This window comes from Lycorma delicatula, chromosome 5 (genome assembly GCF_047948215.1).
Source record: "Lycorma delicatula isolate Av1 chromosome 5, ASM4794821v1, whole genome shotgun sequence".
In the NCBI taxonomy this organism is placed as follows: Eukaryota; Metazoa; Arthropoda; class Insecta; order Hemiptera; family Fulgoridae; genus Lycorma; species Lycorma delicatula.
Genome location: NC_134459.1, coordinates 38597089 through 38618061, shown reverse-complemented (window position 1 = coordinate 38618061; position 20973 = coordinate 38597089). Strand labels below are relative to the sequence as shown.

Sequence of the window (20973 nt, the reverse complement as noted above, 5' to 3'; positions counted from 1 at the left end):
AACCCTAGTTGTCTCTCCATTCCTTATTGGAATGGTGACTGCCAAAATGCTATTTGGAAACAACCACAGGTACTACGCAAATTTAACCACAGGCCTACAAATGGGTACAAATTTATGCCCGAGGATACAAATTTAGGCCCACAGGCCTAAATTTGTACTATAAGGCTAGAACGGTGTGTTGTCAAGTATTTTTAGCCGCTAAGAGCAAGTCATAGACAAAATATGTGGATACCTACTTGCGCATTATTCCCATGACTACTGAATGGAAGACGCTTATTACAATTTTAGGATCACTGAAACAGTCTATTCTAGGACTTGTTCACAAAGAACTCCTTTCATCTTCTGCAGTGGCAACCATCTTGGCCAATTGCTTTCGCTCTGTGTCTCTCACCTCATCATACATACACTAATGAATTTTAGAGGTACAGGTTACAGATGGAAGTATTATTGTTAAACGTTGGTGATTCGGTCAGTGAGTTAAATGCCCCATTTGCATTCAATGAGTTGTCACACACTCTTAAAAATTCACGTGACATCCCCTGGATCTGACATTCATCTCAGTATACTCTCACACCTTCCTAATTGGGCATTACAACATCTATTGTATAATTATAATTGTTTATTCTTTGCAAAAGTCTTCCCACCGGTTTGAACAGAAGCCTTTGTCTGTACCAGTATTTAAACTTAGTTGGAGAAGTGCCATTTACATACCCCCATAAATATGGTAGTGTCGAACTTGCACAGGTTCCGCTAGATGTTACTAATGAGTGTATGTATACCTGCACATACCGACTAAACTTCTCGATCACGATCCCCCCTCCCCCGGCACTGTACGTGCAATTAAGCATAGACTCAGCTCTAAGGAGTGAAGAAGTGGGGAGATTTAGGAGTCCCACAGCTTCATTACTGCCACCCAAACACAAGTGTGGGCAGACGGCTTCACTGAGAGCTGTCCCTTGCCTCCCAGCTTTCTGTCGTTTAACTGTAAATCACTGGCAATCTTTTTCACTTTGTCAACCTGCTAAGGTGTGATAATTGATAAGGACTGTGTCCTTAATATTTTGCTGAATGATTTGCTTCTGGACGACACTATGGTGAGTGAGGTTTCATACCACCGGCGTGTCAGGTGGCAAGTTGCAATTTTTTAAACAGACTTACAATCTTCTGAGATCACAAAGGCAGAGGTGCACCAGGTGAGCTGTAGTATGGCACGGCACAAGGCTCTGGATATGATTGTATCACAGTGGAGTTCCTCATTTGAGCGCTTCCAGTAGTCCTTGGTTCTCTAACTAGAATAATAGGTTGCTCTTTGTCGGCCACTTTCCGGTGTGTTGGAAACGTGGAGACTTGTTGTTGTTGTTCAAAGGTGGTGACAGAGATCCTACTGATAGTTCTCTTACCATTCACTAACGCTCTTGCCTGCGATTGGCAAGGTTTTTGAGAAGGTCCTATATTTGCGTATTAATATTTGATTGGCTACTCGCTGATCGTTTGCTAATGGACAACAAGTATGGTTTTCGACTGGGCAAGAGCACCGAGGATGCCATACTAAAGGTGATGGATATAGCTTCCTCTAATGATACGTGCTGCCACTGATTGAAGGGGATTTGTGTAACGAGGTAGAGTTCTGAGCCGCTCATGCTTGTGAGACACTCAGACTGTGGAGTCTCCTATAGTGTCTGATTTAGGTGTGATTGGATGGGTATCCCCCAGTCTGTATATCACACAGTTTCTCTCTGAGCATGGTGTCTTTTGGGTGAGTTTAGCTAGGTTTCGTTTGGTGGATTAGAGTCAGTGTCCGGATTGTGGGACTAATGATACAGTGGACCATGTCCTCTACGTCAATCCCCGATACGAGGTCGAAAGTTCACAAGCTGTTAGGGAACTTGAGAGAATACATTCCTTTCTGCATCTCCATATTAACGGGATGATCCGCGAGGAATGGTCTATGGTGTGGAATGGTCCTTGCGATGTGTTGGTCTGCAGAGGGAGTTTAATCAAGGTACTCAATTGTAGTAGGATCCTGGGTGTCTAGGGTTCTGGCCTAGGCATTGGGTTGGTTGGAGGTAGGACCATGGTTATATTGAGGCTCCTATTGGTGGGGGCGGCCACGCTACCAGGGTATGGTAGTCTGTGCTACCAGGGGCATGGCTTTGTTCCACCAGTCCTGGTTGTTACTTGGGAATGCCGCGTGAGATTCCATATGGGACCATGTGGGGGGTGTTGGATTTGTTCCCAGCTCCTGTGTGGACCGGAATGAAGTTATATTCTCCTTGTTAGGTGATCTATATTAGTCTACTTATTTAGGTACAGGTCTGAAATTCTATGTTACGTAAATCATAATTTTGATTGGTATGAGTGTAGCACTGATTTAACTTTAAACTCGTTCATTTTCTGAGGCATTTACAGTCATAAAATATGCAGTCAAATATGGACTAGGCACGGTTTTCATGTTTTTGGTAGTCTTTGGTGGTTTAGTTTCAATTAACCACACATTTGAGGAATGGTTGAACTAGGACTGTAGAAGACTACACTCATACATATCATCCTCTGAAGTAATACCTGAAGTATTTCCCAGAGGCTAAACAGGAAAAAGAAAGAAAGGTTTATTCTTTGATAGCCGTCTTACATGGGTCAAACACAAAACAATTAAAAACAAAATATTCCAAACTTCTTGATATACTGTGAGTCCTTGAAAACACCAGTTGGGGAGTTGATCAGTCATGTATTTTGCATTTTTATTATTCCTTAGTTTGTTCACTTTTAGATTATGGTCGTGTCACCTACTCTTCAGCATGTAATGTTAGATGCCGTACATCATGATTTTCTTTGTCTTTGTACAGGTACGTTTAGATCAAGCCCTGTCACTAGCATACTTGCTGAATGCGGTGAACCATCACTTTGGGATAGATAAAACCAACTTTTAATATCTTACTTTGCCCATTTTAAAAGGCAATCGAATCACCTGGCTTTCAACACAGTCCTTGCGAATCCTAATTTACAAAGATATGAAGACCATCCACATTATATTACACCTGTGGGTGTTCATACCCAGCGTTTATTGCACCTATAAATATTGACTTGCCTTCTCCTTTTTCAATATATCCCTGTTCAAATCTTCCATGGCTCAACCTCATAAATTTTAGTTTTGCCTTTACAATAAAGAATCAGCACCACCTATTGTCTTTCAGCAAATGTTTTACCATATTCTCTCAAGACAAACCCACACGTAATAGTATACGCAGTAGGATCAAAACGGAATGATACCGTTTGATGCGTATTTGTTGTTAATAACAGAACCTATATGTTTGGTCTATCTAATATTAAAAGTGTTTTTACTGCTGAACTGTGCTCTATCAATAAGGCTTTGAATATCGTTAATTCACAATATTGCCATATCCTTATTTGCAGTGTTCTCCAAGCTTTAAAGATTTGTATTCTAAACATCTTTTTGTTACTGAGATCTATAATGCAATTGCTGAGTCGAACCATCGCAACACAGGTGAGTTTCTTTTGGATTCCTAGCCACGTGGGAATTCCAGGTAATGATCATGCAGATTCCGCTGCTACAGATACATGTAGTCAACCATCCTTTACTGTTCATATTACTACATCTGTCTTTATTAAGTTTGTAAAACACACTATTCGTGCAAAGTGGCAAGGTGACTGGACTGCTACAGTTAATAACAAACTTCGATTTGTCAAAGATACTGTATTGCCATTGGATTCCTTATGCAGAAAAGTTCACTGAGAGGAAGTGGCCCTCTGCCTATTGTGGTTGGGACATACGAGAATTTTTGATGTCAGGAGAAAATAGTAAATTATGCATACGATGCGACAGCCACTTGACTTGTACCAAAACCTGTAGTTTGCGTATGTTATGCAGCCTTACATCCAAAATATAAATTGCCCAGAAACATTTGACGAATCCTTGGCAATGGTAAGGAAATTTTAGACCAGGTGTTGTTATTTCTTAACGCTGAACATTTGTACTCGGATATCTCTTTTACTATAGTGTGTATCGACTCTTCATGCTAATTGCTGTGTAGTAGTTGGAAGTTTTATTATTTTAATAAGACGTAAAATGTGATATCTGCTTTTTTATTGCAACATGTAGAAAATTCAATTCAATTAATTGAACTGTTTAAGATCTATCCACTGGTTAAAAATCCTCTTTATAAATTAAAGTGAATGACCACAAACTAATATTTTCTACCCAGAAGGCCATTTTGTTGGTGTAACACGCCTTCACAAAGGCCTTTTTACTTGAAAATGATCAGATTTACTTCTTATAATTAACCTACTGTATTAATTTTTTACGAGAATTATAAATAATTTCTTTGAAAATCACCAGGAAAAAGGCCTAGACCAGTCTCCAAAGATTGAGAGGGACATTAATGATGATAAATAAGTTGTTTCTAAACAAAATTGCATAATTTTCAGTTTGCTGTTTGGCCTGTCATCTCATCTTATTACAGCCATCAATATTGTTCGCTTGACTCTATTTGTTGTTCATGGTAATTTCTTGCTAACACTCAGATATCTATAAAAGAAGATATCTGACAAGTAATTAATTCTCCTTCGATAATTAGCCCATCTAACCCTGATTTTGGATTGTTTGCTAGACAGATCCTAAAAGATGGGCTTGTCATTTATACATGAATTTCCATCTGGTGGATTTATTACTTTAACATCTGAATAAAATGAAAAAGTGTTTTCTTGACAATGGACACACAGATTACATAAAAGAATTTCTGCTTAATGGCAAATGTGTAACAGACAAGTGAGGCAAGTTTTCTACCTTTATACAATAAAATATTGTTATACTTGTAAAAAAAAATTCCCTGTCAGCAGAAGTTCTTTGGACATATAATAACTTTTTTTAAAGTATCTGTATCTTAAAAAATTCCATAGAATTATTTAATGGAAGTATGGTTAGAATAAATAAATACTTGTAGTGCTCCAAAGCTTTATTTGCTGTTTTTTAGGGTAAATGAAGCAGGGACCCGTTTAACAGGTGCACTTTGTGGACTTGGCTGGAATCCTGAACTGAATGAACCTTACTTCCCAGAAAATGATCTTGAAGTTTGCTTTGACACCACTTTTTCATTAGAAGATATTCAAGTGGTAAATATGTAACAAGTTACTAATGTACTCTAGTTACAAATTTTTTTATAGAATCAGCGCTTGAAATAACTTTGCTGATGGGAAGAACACAATCTATTACAATTTTAAAAATCTCTTGCATAATACCTTTTCTACTCATTACTTAACAATAATGATGGGCCATTTCTAATTCAAATATACAAAAAAGTAGATTTTATGCAAACTCCACGCCATAAAAGAGTATTTATATTATGTTAAAAATAAAGGTGTTAGTGCGCATGTTAGAAAGATATATATTTATGTACAAGAAAATGTGGTCTGTTTAAAAAGTATTGACCATATCTTTTTCTTGAAAAATATTTGAATGTAAGCAGTAAAATTTAGTAGAGCACGTGCATGAGTTTTTGTAAACTCATAAAGTAAATCAGTTACCTAGAAAGCTGTTTTGTGATTTGGTGTAAGTGGAGCTTTTTACAAATTTATTTTACACATAATGATTGAGTTTATTGAACAACATTACTACATCAAGTTTTGCTGAAAGTTTAATGATAATAAAGGCAAACCAATTTGTAATATTGGCAGTGAATCTGTAGGAATCACTGAAATTAAACAATGGTTACCTTTAATTTGACCTTGTAATTTGACCTTTATCAAAATGACCAAACTTCAGTTGAGAGTGACCAGGGTACTGGTTGACCACCTACAAGTCAAATCAAAGTAACATGTATTATGATAATGTAAAATTATTGGCTGACTATCTGAAAAATTACAAATTACATTAAGACTAGTAATCATTTAGTATACACAATAAAATTGTGTATACCAAAATTTACATGCCTAAACCATCTGTCAAAAATTAACAATGGTTTAGGTATATACAAATTGACTACAAAATTTGTGCCAAAGTTGCTTTTGTTGGAGCAGAAACAGATCTATTTTGACATTTTCACAGGACTGCTAGAGAATACCAATGGTAATTTTAAATTCCTTAAACAATGGTAACTGGAGAAAATCTCTGATTTAACCCAGAAACCGAATCTCAGTTGTTACAATGGAAATCACCATTACCCCGAAAGCTGAGAAAGCAAGATAAGTGAGAGCCAAAGAAAAAAGTGATGTTTACTGTTTTTTCCTACTTAGAGTTGTGCATTCCAAATATGCACTAGAAAGTCAAATTATCATTAAACAGTAGTATCTGGAGCTTTTGTGTTATGTTTGTGCTACAGTTTAATGCAGAAGACCAAACCTGAGGGAATCATGCAAGTGGCAGGTTTCATCACAGTAACACACCAACCATTTTTATAATCCAGGATTTCTCGATTAAGTATGAAATTCTTAAGGATACCAGGCCACTTTTGATTTTTGGTTGTTAAAGACACTGGAAACTCCATTGAAAGGGTCCTGATTTGACAGATAGAAAGACATAATGACAAATGACAGCACAGCAGGTTGCTATTCAGTAGATGACTACAAAAACGTTTCCACTGCTGGATTGTAGTACTAGGGGACTACTTTGAAGAAGACTGGGATTGGAAGCTAGTAGTCCACTAAACTATTTTTTTTTTCACGGTAGTACTTTTTGAAGAAATAATTTTATTATAATTAATATATTGTTAATAATTATTAGTGTGTAATATAAAAATTTATAGTCATTTAAAAATAAATGTTTAGTCATTATACATTATATAATGTATAGTAAACACAAAAAAAAAATTTATTACTTTTCTATGTATTTTTCCTAAGGTTCTATACATTTTTCGTAATGTATGGGGAATATATGGATCCCTTCTTCACAAAATGTTTGAGGATGATATCATGAGCTAATTATGCGCAAACTACTTTATTTCATTGTTGCTCTGGAATCATGTCCTCCTCCCAGCCTGTTCTTAAATGCCCCAAATAAAAAAGATTGATAAATTTGGACTGTACAGGGATGTTCTAAGGTTTCCCATTAAATTTTTTCCAGTTTATCCTGAGGCCTAACAGTTGTGTGAGATCTGGCGTTGTCCTTCTTAAAAAAGAATTACATTGCATTACTGATTGCACCTTTTGTACCTGTAGTCAGCTTTCATTTAATGCAGTTTTTCAGTAATACATGGGATTCACAGTGTGATTGTTTTTCAGCTGATAGATGCTTTTTCATCTTTACAAGGCAAGGCTTTCCTCTCCATGTTGACTCAGGAATGTAGTAATGGACTCATGACATGTGACTATTTGATGGAAACAAATTATTATAGTAATTTCCTGTCAGGACTGTTTCTGATTTCAGGTGAAAAATCTTTGAATTCATGATGCTTCAAATGAATCAAAGCAGAATTCATGATGCTTTGTGTAATAGAATGGGTACCACACATTCTGATGACTGATGCCCACTTCTGCAATGTAATTTTGTCAACCACAGTTGCTGATCGTCTTCATTGAGGGAACGGATTGATCAAATGTTGTCATCCATCACACTTGTCTTTGTACATCTATACACCTATACATCTATGCACATGCAGTCTAGACAAAATTTTGGAGGATCTGTTGCCCTCTTTTGTTAGAAATTTCATTATATGTTGTACAATCAGTGATGGAATCTCTTGTTCTGACAATGTTACAGACCAGAGAGATACAATGCCTGAGGCGGCTGGAGAGTCTGTCCATCCCCCATCTCCATCATGCATATCCCTTCATGTCATCCCACTCATGTTCATACACAAGCTTTCAAGACAAAAGTCTGGTTTATATTTGCCTGACCTTCCATCTAATAAAGTTGGGCAAGGATAAAAGTTGCAGTAATATTCTGTGTAACTTATCACTTATATTTTGCAATATAATCAAAGTAGTGTAGAGATTTGTTTTTATTTAAAATCAAACAGAAAAAAATGTGATGTGAATAAAATTACAAAAAAAATCTTCTTTTTTTTAAAACTATTTTTGAACCAAAATTTTTTTGACAGAATACTTTACAAAGAAAAATTGTTTTTCTATGTAAGAATCAGAAGGAATAAGTGAGTTTACCATTGTGTTCGTTAGCTACTAATAATTGTCAGCAACTGGTAAGGAAATTGTGCAAGTTATTTATAGTCTGTTGTATTAAATTACTTCCCCTGTTTGCATTTTATCTGTATTTTACAGAATGCTATTCCCTGAAACTTTCCATTTATTACAACCAGATTCTGCTTGCTTTTGTAGCAATCTTTACTTACTTCATATTCATTTGTGTTCTTAACATTCTGTATAAAATTTGTGTCATCTGACTTCTGTATTCTTATTAATCCCTTTGAGCCCATTTGATTATTATTAATATGCACATATGATTTTTTTTCAGGTGAATAAGTTGAGATATTGGATGAGTATCTTTATGTCAGCATCTGACCATCATGATCCTAAAGAATTTACTAGTGGTGAAACTATAGAGCACCAGAAGAAAGTGGAAAAATTAATATTAGAGTATGTATTGCATTGTTTACTCTTATTATGCCATTCGTTAAATCTAACTTTATTTCCTTTCAAAATTTTCTAGGATGCTTAACTTTGAGACATTCTAGATGTTGTAGAATCATCAGGTAATAAGGTTGCAGTTTTCTATTTTACCTGTGACCCTAATTCTATTTTTTATTTGATTGAATTATAAATGTAATGCTGACTAATGATCAGTTGCTGCAGCCAGGTGTATTTATCCTAATTATAAATGCATTAATTTTAATTAAATTGTGATTTAAGGTGCATTCACATCATCTTTTATGATAATTAAATAATGGGTTTCTGATCATTGCCAATATGAATTTCCATTACCCATGGCTTTTAAAAATATAGACAATATATGGTTTAATATAACTATTGATAATTAACTATACCTAGTTTATTAAGTATTCATTTTTATGTTTACAGCAACATTGTTTCCTTTTGAAGGAAGCTTAAAGGTGGTGTCTTTTTGTACCATTTCATGTCATTGTTACGTATATGTATACAATTAATATATTATTGTATTTTTTTATAATCAAAAAACCAACTTGAACAACCCAAGTACAGAATTACAAAGCAAATGAAATGTGACACTACCTTATTTTTTTTTTTATTTTTATTACAATAGCACTTTTGCGAGATCCTACATCATCAGTTGTATATAAATTATGTAAAATTACATATCAACATAACAATTTTTTTTTAGAATAAAAATTAAAATTACCATCATATGTACAAAATATGAAGTCTGTTACATAAAATAACTAGATATATTTATATTTTTATATGATGTCAATTAAGAATTAAAATTTAATTTAAAAACAAAATAATTACAATATTTATACCGTGTAACCTTTTTACCATATAACCATGACAGCATGTTTTTAGGTAAAAATAGATATTATCAGAATGTATATGAATAATTTCAAATCCAATCAATAATGTAACATTGGCTGGCTAGATTACAGACTAAGGAATCATTCCTTAGTCTGGCTGTCAACAGATACCTCTCCGATATGGTTGCACCTTCAGTTCGGCTACTGTGTATCATGGAGCACTCAAGCCCCCTCACCAACGGCAAGGTCTAATGATTCATAGAGGGAGAAAGAATGGATATGAACTTGTAAATAAATTAAAAGACTTAAAAATTGGGGATAACACCAGGATGTATGTTTAGTTATGATATTAGTAATATGATGTACCCTTGTATACCCATATATGAAACAATCAACATAATATAAAATAAATTAATATACAATCATAAAGACCCTTTATTCATTGATAATGTTGTTGTTATAAATGTTTACCAAGAGAATTATTTTAAGTTTGATGATAAATTTTATACTCAAGGGAACACCATAACAATGGGTTTTCCATTGTCAGCCATCATATCTGAGATTTATTTACAAAATTTTGAAAATAAAATTATCTTATATCATTACTCATGTTTATGATATTTTACTTTGGATTTAGTATGTTGATAATATTTCTATCGTCTATATTCCCGTTTTATATATAATGAACATCTAATAATTTTGAAAAAGTTAAATTCTTACCACAGTGAATTGAAATTTACTTTTGAAATTGATAAAAATAGGAAAATAAATTACCTAGATGTTTGTATCCAAATCAGTAATAAAAATAATCAATTCATAACTTCAGTATATAGGAAATCAACAAACAGCAAAACCACCGTACATAGATATTTGAATCATCCATGGTCACATAAAGTTAATACATATTTAAACATGGTTATAAGAGCAATTACACAAAGTATAATGAAAATATTAATAAATTAAATAAAGAAATAGATATTATAAAACAAATTGCTAAATATAATGGTTATAATGAATCTTTAGTAGATAATATAAGTAGTACGGAATAGGGGTACAGGCGCCAAATCCAATATGGCGTCCGCCATGTTGGATGACGTCACGAATTCAAGATGGCGGTGGTTGACCATCTTGGATTGTGACGACAGTGGCGCTCGTAGCCCGTCAATGTTGCCAACCTGTTTTTTTTTGTATAAGTTGCCAACCTGGTTATATATTTTGTATTTAATTATTGAAGTAATATTTCACAGGTTGGTAGCACTGTTGCCAACCTGGTTATATATTTTGTATTTAATTATTGAAGTAATATTTCACAGGTTGGTAGCACTGTTGAACAGCTGCTGTTTTTTGTGACGTCAGAGTTGAGTGGTAGAATTAAATAAATGTGAATAATATTTGAAGTGAAAGAAATGTGGAACGGCTAGGTTTCGAACCGTGGACGGTTGGTTGTGTGTGTGTGAGTTGTTGACTGACACCTTAGACCGTTCAGCTACGGTAGTCAGTCGGTAGAGTGAGTGAAATTTGTTCTATATAAGCGGTGAAATGATGTTTTTTAATTTTACTGTTAGTGTCTGTAACTGCCGCCGCAGCGATCGCTGACGTTGAGTTTTTACGTAACATCAGTGCGTGTGTGTGCGAATAAAAATTTAGACCTACCTCATGGATGATCCTGGTCGTCGAGGCGATCGCGCCGGGAAGCGTGGAGGGAGAGAGATAGAGAGAGAAATAGATAGATAGATAGATAGGTTCCCGTCGTAGATCAGGCGGTGTCTGCGCGTGTGTTCGCGTGCGTGCGTCGACGGAGCGACGCGGGATATTTACCGTGCGGCTGGCTGCGCGGCGTTTCGCATCAAAAGTGCCACGCCCTGTCGCTACCAATCGCGGCGTTGGAATTCGAATCGGCGCATGCGCATTGGAGTGTCAACCAATCAGCGTGTACGTTGCGCGCACTCCCTCATTCATTCTGTAAAAGAAAAAAGCCGTTACAATTTACGCGCAAAAACTACCACAGCCAAATAAATGCACTTTTTCTAAAAAAAAAAATAATCTTATATTTACTTTATGGGGGTTTTGAGTGTCGTTCCGTTTCCACACCACCCAAGAGGTAGCAGCCGTGGCGCGTTGAGATTTTTTTTTAGAGTGAAATCTCTTCCCAGTAGGCCTACAAAACACTCGTACAAAAAAAGCAAATGATTTAAAATACAGAGTTATCATAAAAGAATGGTGCGGTTTCAGTAATTCATAGGAAGATTGTAGGGAAATTTCTAACTGTTTTATTGGTATCCCTGAAAGCCTCCAACCCAAATGTTTATTTATCAGCAGTTGTAACCACAACGTTCTTGTATTGTTGTTGCGGTATGTTCTCGGATAAAGACAAAGCAAAGTGTGTTTTATTGATACCTGAATTAAAATCCTTAATTTTAGTTCAACGTGCGTTTCAACGTGAATTCGGAAGAGATCCACCACACAAAAATAACATAACATGTTGGTTCAAGCAATTGGAAGAAACTGGATCAGTTAAGAAACAGAAATCAACCAGCAGACCAAGTGTACCAGACAAAACAGTTGAACTAATTAGACAATCGACAATTAGAAGTCCTGGGAATAGTCCATCTCCCGTCGAAGCATCGAATTAGGTATTCCAAAATCAACAGTTCACAAAGTTTAACATAAAAAACTGGAATTACACGCTTATAAAATCCAGATACTGTAGGAATTGAAACCCGATGATGGTGTAAAACGTTACAATTTCGATGTTGAAATGTTGGACAGAATAAGTGAAAACGAATCATTTTTAGATGATATAATTTTTACAGACGAAGCTACATTCCATGTGAATGGATGTGTTAACAGACACAATTCATGAATATGGGGCTCTGTAAACCCACACACAAATATTGAGAAACAACCTGATTCGCCTAAAGTTAATGTTTGGTGTGGTGTGATGAAAAATTGTGTAATAGGGCCTTTTTTCTTTGCTGAAAAAACAATTAATGGAGTCATGTGTCTTGACATGTTAACCGATTATTGCTTTCCTCGAAAACATTCATCAACTTCATTTCCAATAAGATGGTGCTCCCTCGCACTTCAATGCATTGGTCACGGACGCTTTGAACGAAAAATTTGGAGATCGATGGATAGCCCGGCAAGGACCCATACTTTCGCCTCCAAGGAGTCCAGACCTGACACCTCGCGACTTTTTCTTGTAGGGGTACATCAAAAGCGTTGTTTATACACAAAAAATTCACGACCTAAACCACTTAAAAAACAGGATTAGTGAAGCAATGACAACCATTAACGAAGAAATGTTAACCAGTGTTTGGAGAGACGTTGAGTATCGTTTGGACATTTGTCGAGCGACTAACGGCGCACATATTGAAATTTATTAATTATGTAAAAAAATGTTTGAGACGACAAATTTGAAAAATAAAAAACATAAACTATTAGTAATTCTGTTTTAATTTAAACCATGTTCAAAAGCGCACAATTTTTTTATGAAAACCCTATATAAGCTAAAAATTAAGTTGGCTACTATAAAAATTACTCCGAACAAAAAAAAGAGAAACTCATAGTCTCTGTATAAAAATGTACATAAAGAAAAAATAAATAGTTTCATTTCCACACCACCCAGGAGGTAGCAACCGCGGCGCGTTGAGATTTGTTTTTAACGAGTGATATCTCTCCCCTAGAGACCTACAAAACACTCGACTGTATATCTTAAGAAATAAAAACGTCTTCATGATATTTATTTACAAGACCGGGATGTTATGAACAACAAACGCAGATGATTGGTAATGATAAACTTGTACAAGAAAAAAAATCTCACTTAAAAGTAAACTCATTTATGTATGCGAAACTTGTCTTTTCGTTCAAGTTTATCATTACCCATCATCTGCGTTTGTTGTTCATCACATCGCATTCTTGTAAACAAGTATCATGAAAAAGAAGAATATGTTTCGCATACATAAACTGTGTTACAAGTAAAAAAATAATAACCCGCATGCATACGTTTAATGTACCATACCCTTTTAATAAAACCTAAAACGCCACAAATCTAATCTGCGTTACTCCGTTACATACATAGGAAAACAAAAGTTTGCTAAACACTCTCCTCAGCACTTGTAACATAATCCGATAGTAGATAAATCTATTAGCAGATCATGTCGTGGGCCTTGGAACCACTGCATTCAATAAATGTAATTAATATAGTTTTTTTAAACAATAGTTACATTATTGTATGGGGGTTTAAAGTGTTTATGTTTTGTGTGTGAGTAATTTTATGTTGATTGTGTAAGTCCTTAAAAGGACTTATTTAAACGATTAGATGATCACAACGGTTGGTAGAACAATCTACCTCATCGCGTGTCCTGAAGAAACGTCCTCCGTCCAACGTCACATGAGCAGTTACTCTTCGTTTTTCATTCGCAGCGTATAGGTTTACGAGTACGTTGTTTTTTCGATGAGACGTATTTGTGATCTTTTTACCGTCGTCACCGGAGAATCCGGAAAATAGTACTTCTTTACTATCAATAAGTGGGATAGCTTTACCACCGCATTCAAATTTGCAACAATAGTTTCGTTCATATCTGAAATCATCATCATTGAAAACTAACTTCACAATCAGGATATCACCGTTTTTATCGAAATCGTGTTCAGATAAATCCACAATATATAAAAAAGCTGTGTTTTAATTTAAAACACAGGCGTCAGACGTTGGTCACCAACACATACGCGCACATCCTCTTCACTAATTTAAATCATGATGTTTACACTTCGAGCGTTTCTCAAAGAATAAACTACTTCACTCGGTTACACTATATTTATAAGCTCCTCCCCACCACCACCTCAACTGCCACGCCCTACTCTCTACCAATCAGAACGTCACAGTCTTCCCACTCCACAATGCGGTGAATTAAAAAAAATCATCTTATAGGTATGATATCCTGACAACTACATTTTGTATGATTTAAAACTACAATTTTTCTATGAAACATTTTCAGTGTTATTAATAAACGGTTCTGTGATGTTAATTTCTAACGTCACCTCTTCGATACTATCAATGTCTGGTTGACATACAAATTCAGGTCTCTGATGACAACAACAAGAACCTATTTCACAACGATGTAGAACGACATAAACTGGTCTGAAAGTAAATCTCTGAGAACTTAAATCTTTCGAAAGACAAATTACCGGTACGGATCTGCTGCGGTATTTTACACCAAAAGCCTAACGTTTGCCTGTACGTTTCGTAGAGCAAAATAATATGAATGACACTAAATTAAGACAATGGTGTCATTCATTTTGAGAAGGGTGAATGAACATCTATCATGGTCGTGCTGTCCTTCAGTGACAACGTAATTTGGTTAAAAATTTGTAAACAAAATCTTTGCTTCACTAAGCTATAATTGTCTTTGATTTATGAAGTTGTGACTGAAAATTGGACTATAAAAAATTGTGTGTCAATGATGAAATCTAGATTTCTTAATCGCATGTCTTCCCAAATCAGCTGATTTGGAAGTCGAGAGTTCCAGGGTTCAAGTCCTAGTAAATTCAGCTATTTTTGCACAGATTTGAATACTAGATCGTGGTCTTCTTTGGTGGTTGGGTTTAAATTAACCACACATCTCAGTGATGGTTGAACTGGGACTGTACAAGACTACACTTCATACATATCATCCTCTGAAGTATTATCTGAACGGTAATTACGGGAGGCTAAATAGGAAAAAGAAAGAAAAGTTTTCTTAATCGAACATTGAAGAACTACTGCGAATGCTGATACAAATTTTGAAACGTTAAACAAATCTTAGAAGAACTATAGAAAACAAATGAGTGGAAAGTTCTCCTGCAGGATTTCATTTTTTCATGATAATGCCCAGTTATTTACAGCAGATCACAGTGAGGCGATTTGAAGAATTTTGTTGGAAAAATCTTCAGTCGTCAACTATATACTCTTTACTTAGCTCCCAGCAATTATTTTATTTTCCATTACCTTAAACAGTGGCTTGCATCAGAAATATTTGATTCTGATGGATGAATTGAAAAATTTTATTACTGCATGGTTTAAGTTCTGGCAGCAGAATTTTTTGGAAGTGGGAATAAAGGAGCTAGTGAAGTGTTATGAAAAATATGTTGAAACTGAAGGCAGCTATATAAAAAAGTATTAAATAAATGAAGTTCCAATGCTTAAATTATAAAAAGTTTGCTTAAATTTTTTCGGTTTGGTTTTATTTCAAAATGGACGTTACTATTACAATGTTCCTGATATATATATATATTTATATATATTCATTTCCATATTGACCACTGTGTTAATAAAATGCAGTATTATATGAAATATAAACCACCAAGTTATTTGCCATGTTAATTTACAAGAATTGAATTTTAATTAAAAATCAAATCAATTTTCATATAGTATTAAAGATATGTATGTATATACACAATAAAATAAGTAAACGTGTGCATAAATGCATTCTACATACCTGTTACTAAAGAGTTAATTTATTTCCTTAGGTTTTGTGTGCATATTTGTGTCAATTAATCTCCTTAATAAACATTATTTTGTACATTTAGTACTCAGCTTTTTGATTTAGTGTAACAAAAGACATTCTTTTAAATATTTTGATGTATCTTAATGTTTTAATCACAGAGATTCTGTGGCATTTAATGTTTTACTAATACTATAATAACTGTTTTAAAAATACTTAACTTTACAGGTTACTTGAACAATTAGGACAGCAAAAGACTGAAAGAGTGGAATCCAACTGTGAAGCATATAAATGGGGTCAACTCAGTAGTGATAAGATACTTCATCCTGGAGTAGACTGTCCATGGTTAGTTTATAGGTTACATTATGGTGTTCATTTAGAAGATCCACCAAAAGATATTGTACCTAATAAAAGATTCAAGAAAAATCTTGTTGAACTAAAAGAGATTGCAGCTGGGTAAGTTAAATATCAGTTATATTTTAGTTTTTGCTTATTTCAAATTATTATTTGGAAGGAAGTAATTGTTATTTAGAAGTTTATGATTATAGTTTTTTACACATGAATGATTAATGAATCTGCAACTGTAAAATCTACTTCTGGATTGGGATATTTTAAGTGCCCATTCAAACATAAAAATTATGGTGAAACAACTTATTACATTTTATTTGATTTGATCGTATTGTAAATCCCAAATTCAATCTGATGGTTGTTCTGGATGATTAAAGTTAGACAGACGTACTGTAAAGTTTGTTTTAAACAATTTCTTGATTATATTGCTTAGAAAATCTGTCGCTTGTTTCTAAACTTGCTAATAGTAGTGGCAAGCTCAACCCACTACTACCACAACCACTACTAATGTTAGTATGTATCATTAACTAAACATAAACAGTTACATTTTTATTATTATTTCATTTAAAATATTTTATATATTTGTTATAGTTAATATGCTTTATTTTTTTATTTTGAGTCTTGCAAAGTATGATTATTTAAGTTAACAGTTGCAAATTATAAATGTAAACAATGTACATTGTCAGTGAATAACAAAATGAGTATATGAACCAAATCAGTGAATTTAGAGTTATAGGAATGTTTCTTTTTTTTGTTTTTGGCAGAATACCCGATTGTGAGGCAAGTGACTGCATTTCACCCATATGCAGTTTAGTCATTTTAACTATTTTGACAGCATCTTTGATATGCATCTTTCTCAGTTATACAAGAGCCAAATCATTTGTACCCACTACAATGAGCAAGAGAAGTGTTGCTAAAATAGATAATCCAAATTGTCATTAATGTTAACAAATTCAGATCATTTTTTAAATGTTCTGTATATTAGTACATCAAACTAACAGCCATTTTCATATGTCAGCCATAAATAATAATAGTATTTTATTCATTTTATGCGAATTATGATAACAAATTCAAGAATAATGTACAGTCAAGCAATTGAAATATATTAATATTAATTAAATTATATTGAAATATTAATTAAATTATCATGAATATCATACCATAAATGTTATTAAATAGCCGTTTTTATTGATTGCAATAATGATATTCATGATTTTTTTAATAATTCCTTGTAAAAATTAAAGCAAAAGCTTATCCATTTCTATGGCCTGTAGAAATGGATTGTTGTCTTACACTATTATAACCCAATGTTGTAAAAAGACAGATTGATATATATGTACCATTTTCAATCTTTTTTGGGTGTAATAACTTGCAGTACTTTTTAAGAAAGAAAATTGATTTAGGTATGAAAAAGCTTCAACTTAATGAGTGCTGTGTTTTTTAACAGTCAACCAAAAATTCATTTGACTGTATTAAAATATGGCTTATTAAAATGTGATTCCACAGAGTCTCTTTGACTTTTTATAACAGTAGATGAAGCATGGATACATCATCACACACTAGAGAACAAAAGTGGGTGAGAACAGTTAAAACAGTCCCAAAGAAAGTGAAAATGGTTTAATCTCCAGAGAAATTATAGCTACGGTTTTTTTTTACATTATCAGGATGATATGCTCGTGTTTTACTTGGAAAAGACAGACCAACACCTTGAAGTCATTAGAGGTTCACAGTGTAGTACTGTTTAAAAGCATCTATTTTTTTACAAGTGTAATATATTCCTTTGTTTAGCGGAAGGTTTCTTGTTCAGTATTGAGTCAGTTTCTTCAAAATTCTGCCTAGAGCTCACACATTTCATTATTCTGATGGATATTGAAGTGTCTTTGAAACAATCATTATGAAACTGTAAAACTACTACCATTTTTACAGGATGCATGCTGTTCAGCTATCCATCCAATGCTCCATCATAAATAAATACAGGCGGGCCACAAAAAAGTAACCCCACCAATGTCTGCAGTAATATTTTATTTTATAGGTATTTTATTTTTTATTTTATTATTTATTTTTTTTTACAGAAGAGCACCAATCAGAGGAGCAATGTGTGATTTATGCCAAATTACTTTTGACAATGTTCGTAGTTTAAAATTACATTTACAATCAACACAACATAACGAACTGGTGTTAAGATATAATTTAAGTGATATGTAAGATATCAAAAGAAATCTAAAAAATGATTTCTATCTAAAATGGTTCATTGTTTATGTAGACTTTATTTAATTTTTATGTTTAGATTTGAAAACTAAAAAGTTTGTAATTAAACTTATTTCTTATTTGTCATGCTTATGTTAATTTTCTGATATTTTTTTATTTTCAAAATCTAAAAATTTAAGTTAAAAAATATATCCACAGTATATACATCCAAATTAACTGTGATTAATTAGAGCCAGTAAAAAGTTTTGAAAATTTAACCCATTATTTATCATTTTAGGAAGAATTAAAGTATTTTGTTCTGTTTTATCATTTTTATGTTTTTTAACTGGATTGGCATAATTAAGTATTTCTCTCTGATGTCTTTTTTTAAGTTTTTCCTTTTATTAATTAACGAAACTGAGGTCAATACTTAAACTGGAGTAAATTCTAATTAATCATAGTTAATTTGGATGTATATAATGTAGATATATTTTTTAACTTAAATTTTTAGATTTTCAAAATAAAAATATCAGAAAAATTAAATTATGTATATATTATGAGCATGACAAATTAGAAATAAATTTAATTACAAACTTTTTAGTCTTAAAATCTAAACATAAAAATTAAATAACTGACATAATCTATTGATTATTGTAAATAATATAATAATAATAATAATAATAATTGTACAATACTATTCAGTATTGTAAAAATTGATTCTATAATAGTAAAGAACCATTTATCTGGAACTAATACCTGAAAAACTGCTATATAGAGCTTTTAATGATGTTGAAATCTTTGTGTATCATAATTTACAAAATCAGCACTAACAGGTGTGAGAAGATTTTATTTTATCATTTGTTTACTTTTGTTATATTTGTTTACTTTTTTCAAACAAATTTTTATGACAAACAAAGTGATGAAATAAAGTAATGTAATGATCAAATATTACTAAATTAATATATATGTATAAAAATGTAATATAAATTTTTCCATATATTTAAAATTGAGACTTATGATGATTTTAAAGTAATGTAATGATGAAATATTACTAAATTAATATATATGTATAAAAATTTAATATAAATTTTTCCATATATTTAAAATTGAGACTTATATTGGTATGTATAAAAAACTTTTTGATAATATACTATACATATTATGTATTTTTATGTAGAAACAAAAGTAGTTTTTACCTGTTTTTTTCTTTTGTATTTTCTTTTTTTTACAATATCAACTATTGGTTTTAATGTTTATTAATAATATTTGGTCATCTAATAAATCCTGAATTAACAAATTATATTGTTCCTTTAGATGGTATGATTCCTTTAAATGTTAATTGGTGTGATAATCTAAAAGCAGTCAAAAACATAAAGTAAAAAAAGAAAGATTATGATAAAAAGTGTTTATTCTGATGATATTATCTATTGAAAAAGGCACACATATTTTCTGGTTTAGATTAATTACATTATGGAACAAATTTTCGACATTTTTCTGCTTTTTTTATCTCTTGAATTTGTTTTAAAAAATATTCTATCTCGCAAGGTTTTAGAGAAATATTTTTACTTTTTTTCTTTTGTGAAGAATCATTTTGCATTTAAGAAATGAATTACAAAAAAAAAAAATTTTTTGAAAATGTATTTCTTGAAAACTAAGGGTGATGGAATAAAAAATAAAGGATTTCTGGTATTTAGCAGTAATGTTTTAATTATTTCAGTTGTAGATTTTTAGGAGGAAAAAATCCATTGTTCCACAGTGTGTTATTTTTAGTTTGTAATGTTAATTTTTATTTCTCTTGTATTTCCTTTGAATCATTGTGTGTAAAATAATGAAACTTTGTGTAAAATTTAGCAGTAAGTATTTAGTAAGTGTTAAAAAGAATAAATGAAAGAACTTAAATAAATCTTATCTGAAATAATTCATTAATTTTTAATTACTTACCTTTTTTCTGTTGTACATATATAGCTTTATTTTAAAAGAGAACCATTTATATCAGCACAAAAAAGATAAATGACTTGCTCAACCAATAAAAACAAGCATGACATTACACTAACACTACACAAGTATGATCGATTCAGATACCTTTAGTACATTACCACAATGCTGCTTATGACAAAACAAAAAAACTTTAGTTTTAGAAATTTCCTCCTTAAGGTTGGCAAACCTGTGTTGTTCATGGCCACGCACAGTAATATACACACTGCCCTGCTGTATGTTAGTTGCTGTGTTGTAATATCTTTCATTACATGTGAGTTGTTATGTTATAAAATGAATAGGAAAATCGACGTTGCTGCTGACTGAAATACGTGGAGTCATATGTTTCTTAAACCATCAAAGTGTTAAGCTGGCAGAAATTCATAGGCAGTTGGTTGCTATGAACAGTGATAATGTAATGAATGAAAGAAACATCCAAAAATGGTGTGAAAGGTTTAGAAATAACAGAATTAATGTGCGTGATGAAGAACGTTCGGGAAGGCCCTCAATAATTATTGAGGATTGAGGACGTGTTGAAACACGTCTATAATATCAGAAAAGATCATCGCTTAACGGTTTTCGACCTGGTC

The 20973-nt window shown here is 32.8% G+C and overlaps 1 protein-coding gene across 2 annotated transcripts in view; it reads left to right on the top strand.

Moving 5' to 3' along the window:
* The window catches only part of spn-E (tudor domain containing 9 protein spindle E), a 119260-nt gene extending 98933 nt beyond the window's left edge, over positions 1 to 20327 (top strand). For both annotated transcript variants that reach the window (XM_075365926.1, XM_075365925.1), the window contains 4 exons: positions 4989 to 5127; positions 8420 to 8541; positions 16103 to 16330; positions 18295 to 20327. In XM_075365926.1, coding sequence (XP_075222041.1) covers positions 4989 to 5127; positions 8420 to 8541; positions 16103 to 16330; positions 18295 to 18427 — 622 coding nt within the window. In that variant the 3' untranslated portion in view covers positions 18428 to 20327. The remainder of the gene's footprint in view (positions 1 to 4988; positions 5128 to 8419; positions 8542 to 16102; positions 16331 to 18294) is intronic.
* The last annotated feature ends 646 nt before the right edge of the window (positions 20328 to 20973 follow it).